The sequence below is a fragment of the Camponotus floridanus genome, unplaced genomic scaffold (assembly GCF_003227725.1).
Source record: "Camponotus floridanus strain SB8 unplaced genomic scaffold, Cflo_v7.5 scaffold11, whole genome shotgun sequence".
In the NCBI taxonomy this organism is placed as follows: Eukaryota; Metazoa; Arthropoda; class Insecta; order Hymenoptera; family Formicidae; genus Camponotus; species Camponotus floridanus.
In genome coordinates this window covers 2397836-2417624 of record NW_020229226.1, presented here as the reverse complement: position 1 = coordinate 2417624, position 19789 = coordinate 2397836, and the positions used below count along the sequence as shown (strand labels likewise).

Here is a 19789-nt window from a genome sequence, read left to right as displayed (position 1 = left end):
AACGGTTCTTCTCCCTTCGGTCTGATGTCTCGGGCGAATGAGTGTGTATATATGCTCGCCGGTTTTACGAGTGTGTGCTGGTGCATGCATGTGCGCTCCTTACGTGAAATGCGGTGTGGGTTCAGTCACCGGACAGAGCACGAGCCTTACTTACCTTACCTTCTTCGTATCCCCAAGTACTCCTATGTCACGCTCGCGCATGAAGAGAAAGAGAAAGAGAGAGATAGGGCCGAACATACCCATAAGCGCGTCTCCAGCACGCGCTCGTGTCGAGCCTGAGTGTCTGTGGGAGACTGAATGTTGCTGGACATGGAGAAGAACGTGCGTCAGACACGAGAAGCGCAGACCGATGAGCACTGCTTCCTTCGGTAAAAGCGACGGTCGCAGTCATTCTGCACTTTTGCCGGAAAGGACGGATTAACCATGTCGTTACCTTGGCGAAAATGGCGATGTTACACTCAGGAAGTGTAATCTTGGCTTGCGCGGATGTCCTGGATAGTTACCATGAAAAAAGGCAAAAAGATGTTGCTAAAAGATGTCGGTGTCATTGCGAAAATATCATCTTTTATAATTTTACAAGAGAGAAGGGTTGAATCTTTATTTTAATATATACGATAAAATTATGAGATAAAATTCGTTGATAGTACAAATCGCGATTCGCTACAAATTCTTAAAGACTTTGACGCTCTTGAGGAATTAATTAACTGGAGAGTGCAACCACGGTTTAGAACTTGTTACGACGAGGATGACATCCAATATAAGCATCCTTTGGCGTTTCTTCGAAATGTCACTTTGCTACGAGATGCGCGATTGACCGCTCAAAGCTGCCGCGAAATTAACGATCGCGATCAAATGATATTTCGTGCACGCGAGAAAAATGTCAGGGGGCTATAAACGAGTTCGTAGTAATTGCCGAGGTTGTCGCGACTATCGTCGATTGATCAGCAAGTCTGGCGGCATCCGGTCCTTCGCCATGATCACAAACGTACAGTCATTAGTAACGCGAACTCATTACGCTTACGAACGCCAAACGATCATCATTTCTCTCTTCTCGAAAAAACGCATAATTGCGCGCCGAACTTAAAAATACTACGTCATATCCACCGCAGAGATGGCTACAATGAGATGAAAAAGATTTAAGCAAACGGCTACAAGAAAAAAGATAAATGAACAGGTGAGAATTATTGCAAAATGATAAATATAGAATCGTATATTTCAAATGTCTGAAGACCGAATTGCATATTTCTGCAAAAAGAGAGTCATATTCCGTAATGTCCTAAATCAATCGATCGAAATTAATATTTGATTTAGCGTCAATCATTATATAAAACTTAACGGTGACAATACGATGACATAATGCTATTGAAGCACCGACACTATTCTACATCATTGACGCAAAGCATGCACACTCGTTAGGAACGCGAGAAATCGTATGAAGCTTATACACGTGTGGTCTTCTATCAGTACATATACGATGTTTTAAGTTCAAGGCGACGAGAGACGCGGTATGGATACCTCGTACATCCGAGAACCCCGGAGACGCATGTGGATTACATCATAATGCGGAGGAGGAGGAGGAAGAGGATGAGTAGAAGAGGTCGATGCGACAACAACAATCCCGCGAAGAGATGAGCCGCGGACCCTGCTGTTGAGCCATGTGACTCTTGGAAGGAACCGGAACCTGCTTCGAATTTCAAAACGCGCGACACGAACGTGACGCACATGGAATTCCGGTGGTAGCGGTTTTATCTCCTTCAGCGGGGGCAATAACGATCCGAGAACTTGGAGAAGTTCGTTTTATTGACCGACGTGAAAAAGCCCTTGTTTCACGTGGACTTGTTTATATTTCATCATGGGAATTGTTGTTTAAGTCCTTCAATTTTCTTCTCCGTTAGAAAACCGTGCTGTCTTTTATATGACAGCGATGTAAATAACGATCGCATGTCGAATATTCAACATATTGTTCGATCATAATACGTTCTTCGTACTTTGATATCTCGATTATGAGATGTAATAAAAAAAAGTATTGAGAAATATCAATTAATCTATGTGAGGAATTTATTATGCAACGTTTCGCATATTGATAATAAAATAGCTATTCAATATTTATTAATTTTAAAGAAAGTATTTCACATAATAAACCTATGCATTTCATGTTTAGAGCTTAAATTACATTTTTTCAACGATTTCTACGAACTTTTGACAGACAATGTACCTCCGTAGAAGAGACACTAACGCGCCACAATGATATCGCGCGAGATATGGTGCTCTCTTTCTCCTCTTCCGCTGGTGTATCTCCCGCGAGTATTGATATCATCGTCGTAACTCGGGCCGCTCCTCCTGGAATTCCAGATAGAGCGAGTTGAGAAACCCTGACCGATGGTACGAGCGACTAACGAACGACATCACTCGTTGGATATGGAGAACCTGAGGTTTCCTTCGAGATCGAAGGTCACACGATTCTCGCCCCGCGTCTCTACGCGATATACCTTTTTCTCCACCCGCCCTCGGTACTTTTCTTCTTTTTTATCGGTCCCGAAATCTCCGCACGCCTCCAGGCGATTCCGCCTGCATACGAAGTCATCTTTGATGATCGCCATTCGGTACACATTCTTCCGAAATATCGTGATCTCTCGAGACTAGAGATTCGTCTCCGACTTGCCTTTGCTTTAGATGGAAGCGTTTTTATTCATGATCGATTGGAAACTGATCTCTTTTATTCAGAGAATATATTTGAAGCATTTATATAAATATAAATTATGGATAAAAGTACTCTCAGACTGAAAAAGATCCAACTCCAGAAGAATTTATAAACTTCAAGATCCAGTATCTAAATCTGCTCAGAGCATACATTATATTCTTCCAACAACAATAAATAATTTGCTAATGTAATAAAACATATATACGCTTGTATCCAATAAAATACGCCAAAAAATATAATAATTATAATAATCTACTGGGGACAGTTCTAAGTAAATTATATTGCAATCTCGAAAGTCCGCTTGAATAATCGAAGCCTCATCATCCGTAACCTTCACCCCGCAATGCGTCCTTGTTCTCCAGTCGCTGGGGAACCGGTAGCCAGTGCTCGCCATGCAATAGCCAATAGTTTCTGCAGAGCAGGCCCTTTTAGTACCTCGAACCGCGCCGAGGCTTTTCTCCGTTATTATGCCGCGTCAAATACGAAACAGGCGACTGCTACCATACCAGGCTGTGTGTGCCAACAGGCTCGGTCTTCCAGGATAGTAAACAGGCGGCAAGAACCGGGGAAACCAGACATCGTGAGGCCTCTCTTCCACGACATCTCGGTGTCCCCCTCCTCTTCCCTGCTGACCCCCTAGACCTGTATTCTGGCGCATACGGTAGTGCGATGCATCTGCAGCCGCACTGATATTAGCCCGAACGGCGAGATTCTCTTATGCGACGAGTGTGAGAGACCGGGTATGTAACGTAATGGCAGTCTGGGTACTCGATCAAGCAGAGAAAGCTCGAATGCTGCGGGGGAAGCAGAGGGCTGGTTCGCACAAACGCGAGAGATCACGTGAGACCTCCGTAGAACGTGAGGGTTTGCCGATAGAAGGGTCGCATCGTGCCTCGGTAAGGCGCCTGTGTGTAATGTTCGTTTACTTTGACGAGGATGCCGGATTATTGGCTTTGTGGTGAGATCGATTTGCCCTTTGAAACCGAACCTTTCCACGCTGGGAAATAGCTATAAATTTCCGAGACATTCTTTGAGATGTTATTGATTAAGTAAAATCAGTATCGCGCAGAAAATTATTTATTAAATATAGTAAGGGATGAATATAAAAAGCGAGCAAGAAGCAAAGAGAACAAGAGAGAGAGAGAGAGAATTTATATATTTATTTTTGTAGAATTCTTTTTATAATTTATTTTAATTTTCGAAAATACTTCTATACAAATAGTTGCTTTATTCATTAGATTTTTTACCGTAGCATTTTGGCGCTTATTCTAAAATAATACCAGGCAATTTTTCGCTGCGAAAAAGAGCCGAGAGTTAATCACCTCACTTCACGAACTTTATATCGCACGCGTGAAATTCTTCATTTCCACTCACTATTCACTCGTATGATCAATGCCACGGCGTATAATTATCGTAATCACACTTTCGACGAAAAGGCAGTAATTATTGTGATTCAGTACATAAGCGACGAATTATGTAGGCAGGCGCGTTAACTTAAACGATCACGACACCTCGTGGGATGCGAGTTACTCCGAGCCGAGATACAGTCCCGATACACGCACGTGCATCATCGCACGTTTTCGGATCGCGGAAGGGAAATGCGATGCGATCGCGTGCGAGGGTTGTAACGGGATTTTGTTGAGACTGTGGCGGTCAACCGGACTGATCGATCGAGAATCGAACGGCGATTGGCAACGAAAGACACGAAAAAATGTCGCGGTATCTGAAGCGGTATCGTGACGCTTGATACCTCGCGTCGCGTGTTGCGCAAACGGATTACTGGTTGATAATAGTCGTGATCAACAATCGAGATTGCGAATCATACAAAAAGGGATTATACCTACAATAGGATTGCACAAGATTTAAGACAAAACAATATTCGTAAAAATATTGTATCGATATTAAAAATTTTCGAAAATTTCAATTTTATCTTAATCTCGAATAAAGTTTTTTATATCAAAAATCAATTTTATTAACAATTTTTATATATATGTAATACGGGATTATTTAAAATAATATATTTGATGTAATTTTTATAATATAATTGAAGATAATTAAATTATTATTTATTTTTTCCGAAAATATTTTATATATGTATATATTCGTTATCTTTATGAAAAGACAGTTGCAATGATATCAAAATGCAGACGCAGCTCACATGCTCGCAATCAGTAAACTATGATATGTGTTGTATGCAACGTTTTATGTAGCTAAATAATTGTGTAAAATTTTACGTTGCTTATTTCGTTTATTATATTAATTGTTCCTTAATTTATTAATATAAATATTTTATTTATTAAGTAAAATTTTTTTTAAATTTGTAATATAATGTGTAATATAATTTTTGACTCATCTAATTTACAAATATACATATTTTAATTTTTTTTAAATACCAACATTCAACAATCTTAGTTTTAGTATTGTCTTGACAACTAATTAAAAACTTGTCTTGATTTTGCCTCGAATTTCGATAATATCAAGAGCTTGATATTTCGTACAATTTTAATTGCATTTATTCTTGCAGCTATAAAAAATCGAAAATTTTCTTCTAACGTGTATATTTATAAAATTTAATAACTCGGTTCTAGATGCTTTCGATTTAATTTAAAATATGTAATATTGTAATCTTTTTATTATTTGCAAAATGTACATATATGAGACAACAGTTTTTATTTAAAGAAATGAAAGAAATACTTATCGTTCGACATGTTTACAATTAAAGGTAACTGAACCCTGGTAACTGAAAAATTCTGCAAAGCTTCACCTTCGGAGTTCCATTTCTGTCGAAATTTGCATCCTCGGTTAATAATTGCCGGTATCGAACATCTAGAAATTTTTTTCCGGCACATTTATGAGCTCGACATGCCAGCACGCGGCTGCCCGCGCACATCGCGCGACTTGGTGTACACGGGAGAACGGGTTATTAACTCGCGACCACGAATTTTCAAGCCGCTATAGTGGGGTGTCTACCTGCGGCGATAGCGATGGGCTCCGTGCACGCGCGCCGCGGCGCTCTCCAGTCCGCGAAGAGCGCTCCGACGCGAAGGACGTGGGAAAGATCGATTCGCCGGCACAGCGCGGTCTCTTGCTCCGTTTCGTTTCTGCAACGATCGTCGGGGACCGACACGCGAGACCTTGGCGAGAAACCGGCTCCGAAAATCGCGCCGAAACATCCTTGGAACGAATCACGCGAACGATCTGCGAAATGTCAACGTGGAGGAACCTATCTGTCACGTGCGGCTCCAACAATCGGAGCAATGTGAGCGTATCATGAATCAGTGGATCCTGAGGATCGAGGATCAGGAATCTATCGAACTGTATAATCGTATGGCTGATGTCGCGGTTTTCGACGACGAGATCGAGTGGTCCAATGTCGATTGGTTATCCTTGAATGCCATTGATAAGGATCGTGAATAGCACAAGGTCTCTCGACTACTCCACATTTCTTGTTCTTAAAGGAATCGCCAATCGGTCCTCGTAGCAATCGGTCTCTCGTCATTCCTTGGACTGATGCAAATCTTCGTCGGGGGTCGTCGAACCCGATATTAAGGTGGCGAGGTGACCTTGAAAGTACGTCCGAAAATCGAGAGTCCCCGAAAACGCACGCGCGCGCCAAGGACGGGATGTGCCCTTTTCGAGTACCGATGCAGGGAGGTGAACGATCCTCGGAGCGTTTCGCCGCAGACCGGTAATGGGATACCAGAGGTGACGGCAAGATGAACGGTCACGGCTCCACCAATGAGGTACTCGCGTTTCTTTCTCTCTTTCTCCCTTTGCCGTTGTATATCTTGCCGCCGTATGTAATGTTTCTTTTATCCCCCCCGCTATACTTCTCGCGATATGTGCTTTAGATATTTAAATCACGGTTCGTTCCATTCTTGACTGACAATCTCGAATCGCGGATTAATCCCGCCTCGCTCAAGGTGATCCTCGGGCTCCAAAGAGAGAAAACATCCGCAGAGCTCGTAGATCTTCTTTGATGTTCGGATTCTCGACGCGTCAGATTTGATGTTGATCCTTGTACCGATGTGCGATTACGGTTGATAAGCAATAGTGGTAATCGCAGCATGATGTTGTAAAAAGAGAAGTAACATCGTGTAGATATAGATATAGAGTTACATACATCGTATAAAGGGTCGATTAAAGAAATGAATAAAAAGAGAAATATATTTACACTGTCCGTCACACATGTATGAATTGACCGCACAAATGAATTTACTTTTAAGTTTATTTACATCAAAATTAATTAAATTGAACCGTTTATTAAAAGCATTATTATGAAAGCAAGCGTATTAGCATGATTAAGTTCTTTAAAAACCTGCTCCACTTTGATTTAATAATCTAAGGAACAGGGTTTCCTGAATAAATAATAAATTTACATTTAAATCAGCAAGATAACGTTGCATTGCATCTTTTTCATATCTATGACATGCAAATTCTTCTCGACATCGCCGTCGGACGTGCCAGTACTCTGGCGGTGCAAATGTCTGTTATGTATCAAAATGGCGCTCCTTCTTCCCTCGATTTCTCTGTCTTCTGTTAGCCGCTCCGCCGTCTTTCCCGCCCCTCTTTCTTCCCCGTGTCGCTCGTCGCGATTTCTTCTTGTTGCGTTCTAAATTCGCCGCGTGTATGTATATAGCTCTAGCGAAGAAGAGAAATTCCTGACGCGTCTGCTCGGCGGTTGTCGGGATGTGCTCGCAACGTTTACGCGGGCTGAAAAGGCCTTGTTTCTATCGCAACGATTGTTGCTCAAGAGCTGAAGAGCTGCACAAACGGTGGAGTAGTTTCGGTTTAAAGTGTTTCAAAAGTTGTCGCGTGTCAGTTGAGGGCTATTGCGATCTCACCTGGCGAAATAACAGCGCGAATTCCCATGTCAATAATTCTGAAACTGGGTCGAAAATATATAGACCTTAGATGAATTCCAGCCAATGAAATTACTTGGATTTATCGGCTGATAAGATTGTAAAATTGCAGAGTAATGAACGTTTGAGAGCTGCAAAAAAGAGCACTCTTTATGATACATATTTTATATAAATTTTACATATAATAAGTTTTCATTTTTTTTTTAAATCTGCAATTTAATCAGTATGCATTTGATCATAAAAATATATGTGATGATTATATTTGCGACAAACATAGTTCAACTTTATCATTGCAATGCTAGGTTCATTGATAATAAACATTTCCTGGGCAAATCATTTTTATAATTATTTTTCACCGCATTATCTATAATTGATATAAATGTCAAGCACATCGTATTCGCGAGATTTAGCATATAGCATTTTGCAATCTGGCAGTATGTAACCATTATTATCACTCTTTAGAGGAAAACATGCAATCTCTTGATTCGCCCGTTTATCTTTCAAATTCACAAAGACGATAAATGAGGAATGATATACCGTTGTTGTCTCCGAGAGACTGAAGCGGCTAATCTTGATACTTTTACACTGCAAAGTGTGCATCAAATGAAAAAATCTCGTGCGTGACTGCTATCGCATATATCACGGACATTCATTTTACATTATACGCCCTATGAGACTATAGAATATACATAAACGTTGCAAAGCTGAGCGTAATTTTTATGCGGCGTTTCGCAATTCTAGAGAGGTCATGTTTGAATGAGAGGCGGCAGGGGGAAGTGATAAGGCCCATTCTCGATTAGATAACGGCCTCTGACAGGTATGGTACTGTTTGCGCGTCGAAGAAGTGCCGCTTTTGCATGCGGCAGACAACGCTGAGTTTTTCTTCAGCCTAACCGCGTTATATCTCGCGATTTTTCAGCCGTGATCGCAAAAATTAGAAATTAAAAAAGAAATACGGGACACACACACACACAAGAGGGTTCTCTGTTTCACTTCTCTTTGATATCGGAACCAGGCCTATTTTCATGTGCTGAATACGCATTGTGCGCGATCCAGATATGTTCTTCGATAAAGTGTTCCTGGCGACTGGCCAACGAAGGGGAAAAAAGAATTGGACTCCTTTCTTGTATGTCCACGCAATGATAAAATTGAAAAATGGCGATTATCATATTGATTATTTTTACTTGTAAATAAATCGATAGCTTTGCTTCCATTACTGACCGGATATCTCACGAGTCTTATCTTCTTAGGTGACGAAGAAGATTATATTTGACTATCACTAGAAACATATTGGTTTTTTATGATTTGCTTTACGCTGTGTAAGCGCTTTGTCTAACGTTAAAATTTGAAGTCTAACATCCTGAAATAAATTTTCAACTCAAACTTTAATAAAAATTTAATTTCGAAAAATTGAAATTTAAATTTTAAAACTTTTTTTTCTTTCTCTTGTGGGAAAATAAATTTTAATTAATTTTCTTAAATCTTGTGCAATATTTTCTGTACAATTTTGCCTCCCGAATCTTTATAATATAGACTATGCAGCACAAAAGCATTGAGGCTTTAAAATAGTGTTGTTATTTCTATTACAAATGGCAATTTGTTTCAATGAATTAAGTCAGTCAAATAATATTCGACCTTGGACAGTCAAGAATTGGACTGCGAAGATGTGTGTGAACATATAATGAAGACTGACGTAAGTCCTTGAAGATTCGTCGCGCTTAACTTCTGAATGAAACGAGAGAACAAATATTAATAAACGGGGATTAATATGAAAAGAAAGATTAATATAAAAAAATCGAAAATGTTTTAAAATGAAAGAACACTTAAGATAAAACAAGTAGAGTAACGATAACTTTAAAAGAAAAAAAGTTTAAGTTACAAATTTAATGTCTCAATAACAAGAGAAGTAGAGAGAAAAGTAGATCTCTTAATACTTAATTAAAAGATGCAAATTGTCTACAGATGCGATCGTTACTGCGTGCCAGTAGTATATCTTCATCGCGACTTAAATAGCGAGAAAATTCCTGGCATAGAGAAAACATAAAAAAGAAAGTATTTCTTCGAAGTTCCTCACCTCGTTAAATAAATTGTACTCAAGCTGTCGAAGAGAATTGTAGAAGTGCCAATAATTTTTCATCGGCAATATTCAACGAACGGAAGAGACAAAAAGAGTGTGTTTCAGCAAGGATTATAGTGACAGGAACATACATGGTGCCATAAATCCTGCAGTAATTGTAATCAATTAATTGGTATGCAAATGAGGTGAAGCGCAAATCATCAGGAATGGAGGCGGATCCATTCATATCGATTCTCAAGCTTTCTCCTTCGTCCGATGAACTTTATGTTCAGCCTCTCGTTTCTCCTCAATTGATTGCGGTGATGGTGTTATGAGGATTTTTTTTCGAAAAAGTCTCAAGAACGCGCCGCATTGCGAGACTCATCATCAAGGTCGACTCCCAAAAATTCACAAACGCGCCGAAATAATCTTTCCGAGAATTTCGTCGCGCATATGCATGTATCTCAATACAAACATGAGTACGTGAATCAAATGTTTGCAACGACATCCGAACGATATATGGGATGTTGTAATATATTTTAATTAATGAGGCCTGTCAGTATTCGGACGAAATAAATCAATGAGAGAATTTCACTACCTAAAACGAGTTGAAGCTATGCTTTCAATTAATATTCATTGTTAATAATTCTTTTGAATATATACTTAATAATTTTTTATATTATTTTAGTATTATTTTTTCCTATTATTTTATAATTTCATAACAATTTATACGGCCATGAAACATTACAAAATTAAAAGATTTATTCAATTATATAATCAAACTCAAGGTAATCAGTAAATTAAGAGATTAGTTTTAAAAGAGTAATTTTAATATTTATCTTTTCTAAGGTTAAAATATATCAATGTTTTCTGTTAATGTATATCACATAATTATACTGTATCATTAATTATACTGTATCACGAAATTAATTGCAAATGGCTTGCGAGAGAATAAAGCAACTGTATATAATTACAACACACGTATATCGCATTCACATCATTGCAATATCATTGTTGTTTACGTTAAAGGAAAAATGGAATATTGAATGAAGTCAAGCGTGTCCCGCAAATTATGCTACGACACAATGTCGTGAATTAAACAAGTGAATGCATGTCGATCGTTTGTCGCCCGGCGCCAGGACGACTTCGAAAAACCAGTTTTACGACCTCTAATAATCATTCCCTCTCGTCGAAAGAACCCTCGCCGAATTTAGTGTCCACGTCATCGCGATCTTTCCGCCGACCGCGTGACGTAAGCGGTCGTCCTAAATTCTTAGGCATTCGCCATCGCAGGATTCTGCGGTCGCGAGAGGTTGTGCGAATAAAAGGACTTCCTCGGGCTACTCTCTGTAATACGCGAAAGTCGGATATCCTGAACGCGGAAATGGGAAATGCCGGGAAAGTCGGGCGCACTGGTCGGTCAACCGCAAAAACACGCGAGAGGAAAGTGGAAAAGCGGAAAAGAGTAGTCAGCTTCTTCTAAGTCGACTATATCCATCATTGGTTTCGAATTACGAAGTGAAGAAAAATTAGCTTCATTTCATTTATTACGCGAAATGAGCTTTTGATAAGCGCATTTATATTTCGTTTTTGTCATATTTTGTTTTTGATGTATCTTCCTAAAAAAATATATATATTTGACATAATTATATAATAAATACAATAAGAGCAGAGAATGCATACGCAAGTATAACAATTATTTATAAGAAGTGTACTTACATTTGTTAACTCAATAGATAATTCCAAAAACACATATTTGAGTTACGAACACGTCTCGAAGATGTGGGTAGAAGACAAATCTTCATTCGTACAAAAGCGTAACGAATATTCCTAATTCAAACGGAGAAATAGCGTATGATGGTAAAACCTCTCATCCGAATTCCCAGTCCACGATATAGTGTCTCTCGTTCTTGTGAATGAAGCCGGAAAGCAGCAGAAACTCGTTAGTTCTTGCCGAGTTAACCTCAGATTACCGGCAGTAACATTTTACGATTTCTCTTTCTCTCTTTATTTATCTCTCCTTCTCCTTCCCTCCGCAATGGAATCCCTCTCGTATGGTCCGCTCATAAGGAGCTCATAAACGACCTGCATAAAATTGATCCGCCACGCTCTGCATTACAGCGAGATGTCCCGCTCCAAAAACCGGACTGCGGAATTTCGAGATTCGCGACGCGAATGTCGGGAGAAGGGAGATAATTACGATCGCCGAATAAATTATAATGAAGGTGGCGCGGAGTGGGCGTATCGGGCGATTTCGGCGCTTCGTCGACGTTTTAAGGCCTCATTTCTGTGGCCTGTGCCGGTTTTATAATTGTAATGTCACCGACGAACATTAACCTGTCTTCTTTGATAATTTTGTCTCTGTTAATTTGGCCTTTTTAGATGAGCAAATAAGTCGAAAGGTCAATTGGTTGAAAATTAATATAATTTCTCCTTGATAACAATTGATCATTAAATAGACAATCATAAAATTAAAATATCACATACTTATTAAGAGCAAGATTATTTCTATCAAGAATGATTGAAATATGATTTTCAAACGTTAATGATATTTTTTTTACATTTACAATAAAGCCTATATTTGTATAAATTTTTAATTAATATCAGTAATAGTATATTTTCTTGAAAAAAGTGCAAATATTAAAGAGAAAATGTTTCATTGATTACAAATTAATTCTTATTCTCTTTTACATAAAAAATTTAATAAGTATTAATTTTTATTGTTAAAGTATAATTTGAATAATCGATTGTTTTCGTCGTATTTGAGCATCGTCAATTCCAAGACATGTCATGGCGAGAATTTATGAGCTTCGTCATTCGAATGTGTCCGCGATCGGATTTTATGAGCGCGAATATTGTGGAGCCTCGCTTCAGCTGATATCTGTCATTAATCAGGCGTCACAATATGTCGGGACAAAGAGCCCAAATGTCGCAGGTGTGTAAATACATCCTCGACGGTAAAGGGAATCCTTTCAGCGGACCAAGAGACGCGAGCAAGCACATACATAAAACGTGCGTAAAACGCGTCAACGCGTATTGTGGGTTTGTGGGTTACACGACGGACGAACCGAGCGCAATTATTCGGCGCGCACGACGAGCCATGCTAATGAATATTGATGCGCCTTGCCAGTACGCTTCGCTCGAGGTCAATGTATTAGCATTATTAACACTTTGGAACATCGAATCGCGCGGCTCGACACGACGAAAGAGAAAATACGCTCGCGATTTACGTGGCATTCCTTTTTATCGTGACAAACACGTGGCCGACCTAACTCTCCTCGTTCAGTTTTTATTTTTTACATATTTCTCGGTTCGCCAAATTTACTGAAATTAATAGTTTATTTAATAATTTCCTCTTGAATAATTCCTCCCGATCAGTTAACTCTCATTCAAACAAGAAAAATTAAAAAAACGACTGAATAAAATAAATAAATAATTTGTGAATGCAGTACTTCGGTCCCTTTATTTGATATATTTTTTTCATTCTAATGAGATTCGCAATTGTATTACTGAACAATTTTTTGTTGAGAAAAAACGAACACCTGGGTAGTGTGCTGAATCAAGGAAAACGCGCGGTGTCGGCTATTGTCGCATTTTATCGATCACCTTTAAGCAGTACTTCGGGGCTTTTTGTTTCGAGCCCGCAGTTAACTTTTCTGGAGAGACGTCTACCGGTCCTTAAACGATTAAGCGAGGAGAAACGTCTGCTGAGAGCTTTTCTCGAATCGCTTCAAGAGTTTTACCGATACTTCAGTTCGAAATGGCTTTCTAGGTTTTCTGAGATTTTTTTGTGGTGAAAAAGTACTGTAAAGTATACTAAAATTTTATTCCGCCGTGAAATTGTAGATGTGTAAATTAATATACAATTCTAAATACTTATGAAAAATTTGATCATCGATTTTAATGATTTTAATTTTAACTTTAATATATAATTTGCATAATTTTATTTATATTTATTCTCTTTCATGTTTCCGAGAATGATTATGCCTAAAATATTAAAATATTTAAATTAAATTTATATACTTTATATAAACCATAATATAATAATGATATCACATAAATATTATTTATATATTGATATTATCCCCTGGTTCTCTTTTATATTTATATTGATTTTCGGTATATCTTCCAATGTCAGTAACTAAAGAAAATAAACTTGAAATGCATTGATATCGGTTTTTTTCTTGCGTCCTATAAATTATGCACCGTGATTATGCATATGTCATAGAATCGAGTTTCGTAACTGACCCCGTTTAATAAATTCATTGCGAAACGATCGAGAAAAGATTTTTTATGAATGATGTTTCACAAAGAAAGAGACAAACAGCAAATTTTTGCCGATAACAATCAATTATTTCGCGACAAGCGTGGGCAGTACAGATGATGTCGCTAAAAAAATAGATACAAAGTGCCGTGTGAATAAATCAGACTGGGAACTGACTGATGGCATTGAATCGCCTTGACTTGCCCCTACGAAGTATTGTTGCCGACCACGAAATTTGACAGCGGACTGACAGTGCCATTCCCCAATGACCGTCTCCAATGTTCCCTCGGACAATCTAAATTGTTTTGTAATCTGTCCGCTGGCCATATCCTGGCTCTAATGTTGCGGATAAACTCTTGAATAATTTTTACGTGAAACTCTTTAAAATCATATTCTTTGTGCTTTAATTTCTCATCAAATAATCGTTAAAAAGTAATTTTAGGTGATTAACTATAATTGCTGTAATTATACGAAAATTCTTCCCTGAAGAAAAATAAAAGATTGATGTAAAGTTCTTCTTCAAATTTTTAACGATGGGATCAAGCGAACAGAAAAATGCAAAAATTTTGTTTGCTCGCGAGTAGATTTCATTTACGATAAATATGCGAAGTAACATTACACCGACCTGTCTCACCTCGAGCTACACGCGCAGGCTGTTATTTAAAAGATTTTAACAAATGACTAGTCAGACCGGGCTCCTTATTATCCATGAGTTCTTGGAGCGCCATAGGACGCTAATTGCAAACTTTCATTACGAGTCACGCTCGGCTCGACGCAACGTTGATCGCGATAGGCTTCCGCGAGATCTTAGGTGAGAGAAGCTTCAGCAACAGCTCAGGTGAGAGAAAGAGAAGAGAAAGGATCGCACAGAGCGCAATAGGTAGCGTTATACGCTCATAAATATTGAGATACTGCTCTGCCTTAGCTAATATGGTGGTATTTATTGTAAGCCCATCGCAATACATTCGTAATGCAATTGTTGTATTAACGAGAAGTGGTATTTACTGACTTAAAACAATCATGAATAAAGTTTAAATAATAGTTAAGATGAAATTAAAAAAAAGATTTCCATACTTCTAATATTTTACTTTTCATATTATTATTTCCATGATTTTAATATGAATTCGATTTAAATATAATTATTTTTAAGCTTCATTAAAAATATTAGAAGAAGAAAAATAATGCAACATATTCGATTCAATAATTTACATAATTACTGATACAATTATTATTAAATTATTACTGATAAATTTAGATACTTGTATGCATATATTAGAATATTTCGCGAGTCGCAAAAATAACATCTCCCAACAATATCGCGTCCGTCTTCATCTCGACCCTATCTCAATCCCGGAAGAGAACACGCTCGCTTCGTCATCGATGATCCTACCGTCATTCACGTAGATAATCACAATGATCGATCACTCGCTCGACTAGGACGTACGCGCGCATTGATTAGGGCCGCGTTTCGCGTCTTCGCGCTCGCCGCGTGCGTGGGCGATTCGTCTTGAGGCGAGCCGCCGATGCACGCGTTCGATGTGCACGTGTGCTCGTGACTCACGGTAGGCATTCTCGCGGGACAAACCGGTAACCAACGCGGCCGTTGAACACCGCGAACACCACTTTGTCGCGGCCTCGCCTGTCTCGCGCCGCTCTTAAAGTCGGCGCGTTTATACAAGTGTCGGTGGGCGCGAGAATTCACGCCGCCTGTGTCACGCTTGTACGTCCGCGAGCGGAACGGATGGATTTAGGAGAGAAAAAGAGAGAGAGAGAGAGAGAAAGATGAAGCTTCCGACGACGAAGAGATTACTCTGGTGTGTATGGCCGTTCAACTCTTTCGCCGCCTTTTGATGGATTGCGTGGACCTTTTGAGGGTGAAACTGGGCGTTCCGCGCCCAGGAAGCACATATTGTTATGAATTTAGTTTGTGATATATTTCGTTACGACAAGAAGGAATTTATCTGCGGGATACAACAGGCTGAGGAAAATTGAACGCTTTTGCGAAATAGTGGTTCTGGAAAGACTCGAATTGAAGATACATATGTTGAATGTTCCATAAGTCGGTTTTAAGATACCTTTATACTTCTCATCTTGTCTCCACTTGTCATTAATAGTTGTCAGCGTCTGTTAGTTTTGTGCACGATAAATTTAGTTAGAAAGTCAATTATGTCAAAAATAATAATACAATATTGCGATATATCAGGCTAAAATAGAATAGAACTGACTACTGACAGTAGTGACAGATAGTTACTAGTCAGACGTCGATTTTCTTGTATAACTATTTTATCTCAGAGCTATGCGCAAAATATACGTTAAATATCTTATTATGGCATGCTTTTCCTGTAGATATCATTATTTTCCCATAGTTTAATTGACATTAATTTAAGAAATATTACGGACCAAAGAGCAGAACATGTATCACAGTCTAAAATTTCGCAGTCCTATTATTCATCGTCGTTTAGCGATTTCGTAAAGCAAAGTTAAGTATAAGAATATATTATTTGTTCGTAGAAACATTTATCAGCAACTCTGTTAATTAATTCGTTAGTGTCAGACTGCAGAATCACACAAAATCAACATACGCTTTGATAAAATTCTGCGAACGCGACATCGGGTAGTCGTTTGCAACGGTCCCTTTCATCCGCTTGTTAAATTAACGACATATTCCAAGTATTACTGAATTGCTCTCTCGAACTGCAGGGGGTCAATACGACTCTGAAACTCGATAAAATTTGTCCTTTTTTGAATAAATATTACTCAATACTTCTCTGACACCGATAAATTATGATCGTCAATAAATCAAGACAAGCGAAATTTGCATTTGTGGTTATCCCTTTATTCAGCCCTTTGCATTCGCGTGATACGTACGCCTCGAGCTTTATCGCAAATGCACAGGAACAATAACGTTGTAAATTGCGAAACTAAATTGTACGCCATAATACATGCATATATAATTACCAACGTGTGTACACAATATTCCACAAAAGCTATTGAAATGATTTTGCATAATCAGAAGCTATTATATGTAATTACTCTACTCTTCGCTTTAACAACTGTTCACTGCAATAACAATTTATACAACGAGCTCAAGAAAAACTTAAAATTAAACCTAATTAGATTTTGGCAGCAAATTCCAAGAGAGTTGTAAAAAAGAGGTTTTAATCACGCTCCAAAAATCCAAAGATTCTTGCAACATCAAGATCTTCTTTTTAAATAGATATATTTAATATATATATTAAATATATTATTTTAATATATATATTTAATATATATTAAATATATATTAAATAATATATATTCTTCTAATATATATATATATATATATATATATATATATATATATATTTCTTTGATATAAATATTTCTAACTCGGTATCAAGTAAAAAGATGCTTTAATGAGTAGAACATTAATATAATGAATATCTTTACTAACAGCTCGGAATTCTTGCTCCAGCTTAAATCGCTGTCCAACAAGACCATTAAGATTCTGCACTTGAGCAGCGACATAAATTTGTGTACCAAGTTTCCACGATCCCGAAGAAACCATCTCGGATGTTAGCGCGCGATGGTCGTTTGTTCTGTCGCGCAGCATTTAACAGCGCAAAGCGGAAGGGAAAGTTAACGTTGCATGTACCCTCTTCCTTTTTCTGCGCCTTTTTACATCCTTTCGTCTTTTAACCGCGACACTTTATCGCGTTTACGAATCAGCCGCGGGTCGGATACGAGAGGAAGACGCGTGGGCGCGCTTGCTCTTATCCACCTTGCGTCGCCCGAAGAAGTTATCAACCACCCCATTCGAAGGATTTTACGATTTTACTGTCGAGCGTAAGCCGGTATTTAACGCTAATAAATCAAGCGATGGCGATTCGGATGTCGTGGACTTTTACGACGTTTAATGATTGACATTACATCGCACCGGCTCGTAATACTCGATGTAGCGAAATCGTCTCTCGCGCACGTGTAATTACAGGCAAGATATTTGCATATATTAATTTGATACGCATACAAATGCGAATATTTCGATTGATTATGTGGATTTTGCCCGGACAGTAGGAAATTGATGCTACTATCGTTTACTTGTGACTATCACGTTATCGCGAAATTTCTCTCGTCACATAACTCTTTGAGTTTTTATTATGGCAAATTTAAAATTTTCCCTTAGTCGAAGAAGAATTTTATTGAGTGTATTTTTTTCAAGCAGCAATTTTAAATTTAAGACTCAAATATAATATACATATAATATAATATACATATAATATACATATAATATACATATAATAAGACTCAAATATAATATACATATAATATACAGAGAATGGAAAGAAATGGGTAAATACGAGATAAGATAAAAGAGTGAATAAATTAAAAACCAAAATCTTCAAAAGAATCCTTTAATTAAACGTTTCGATGTTCCATTTCAAGCCAACTCTTCAGTAACTATTAATAATGAAAAGAATTAATTACAAGTCGTATATGAGAAAGATATTATAAAGAATAGTATATATACATGATAATACATAATCGTGCGATTATGTATTCTTATACATCATTATTCTTTATACCTTTTCCATGTATGACTTAATTAATTTTTTTAATTATTAATAATTATTGAGGATGAACATGAATCCGAAATAGAATGGAAACGTTTAATTAATGGATTCTTTTGAAGATTTTAATTGTATTATTTATGCTCTTTTATCTTGGCTTCAGCATTTGCTCATTTTTTTCCTTTATGTTACATTTTTGCAAGACAATTTATTTTTATTTATAATTATAGCTCGAGTAATAATTCTATTGAAGTTTATTTAGTATTATTTAGTATTTATGTAATATGTGTTAATTTTTGCAATTCTTGTATTATAGATGTCACCTGATAAATATTGAACACGTTTAACTCCGATATATCTTTCTGCGCAGAAACGCATAAATAATATCGCGGAAGCGAGGACAGACGTAAAAGGACGGTGTGCGTTTTCAGAAAAATAATTAGTCGTTGCGCTCTCTGGCATAATGATTCGAAGATTAATGGTGAGAAATTCCATGCTGAAGTACGAGAATCTTCTTCCCGCCAATTAAGAAGAGACATGATACTAGCGCAAGATCTTGCAAACTGAAATGAAAAGCTCGTTTGGTTCGCGAAGCGCGACTTCCCAGCGACGCGAGGCGATTCTTCCACTTTCGTTTTCACCTTTCTCGGCCAGTTATGCTAATTTTATCCCCGCTCTTTCCCTTTTTTTCCCGCTGCGTCCTCTCGATAATATTAGATCATTAAATCGTCCGTTGTCCGTACAAACCCGTTGTAACCCCAGCCCCCATAACCGGGGATGAGAAACGGCGAGTAAAGGCGCGTTCGGTGTGTATGCAAATATTTCAGGCTTTTACCCGTGGCATGTTTAAGTGATTTTTAAATAACACACGCGATACCCCCGCTGAGCACGGTCCATTATCGCTTGATATCTGACGCGATTTCGCAAAGAATTCCCCATGTAATATTCTGATGCACACTTTAAGGAAACACATCTCAACTTCCGATTCAAACCCTATGCTTTACCGTTTTTTCAGCGGAGATTTTGCAAGCAAATTTACGATATGCTTTATATGTATTATCACATTCAGAATATGATCTTCTAATTTTTCGAGTTATAATTAACACATTAAAAGAATAAACTTAAAATAAAAACGTATTAAGACTTTAAAATCATGGAGGATCTTTGACAATCATTTCTGGTGAATTTTATTAATTTTATTAATTTAATTGATTAAATAACACGCGTTCTCCCTTTGCATATTTTATAATATAAATCTCAAAGAATGTACGCGCGGATAAGAGTAATATAAAGATAGAAAATGTATGAGATATATTTTCCAAAAATCGCATAATCGTTGGTGTGCGCTTTTGATTAGTC

The 19789-nt window shown here is 37.9% G+C and overlaps 1 protein-coding gene across 6 annotated transcripts in view; it reads left to right on the top strand.

Annotated features, from left to right (window-relative positions):
• The window catches only part of LOC105255590 (tensin-1), a 162931-nt gene that overhangs the window by 58321 nt on the left and 84821 nt on the right, over positions 1-19789 (top strand). The window contains exon 1 of one of the 6 annotated variants that reach the window (XM_011264962.3): positions 5720-6444. The exons of the other annotated variants lie outside the window; for them this stretch is intronic. Coding sequence (XP_011263264.1) covers positions 6418-6444 — 27 coding nt within the window. The 5' untranslated portion in view covers positions 5720-6417. Of the gene's footprint in view, positions 1-5719; positions 6445-19789 lie in introns of those variants that run through there. 6 annotated transcript variants of the gene reach the window in all.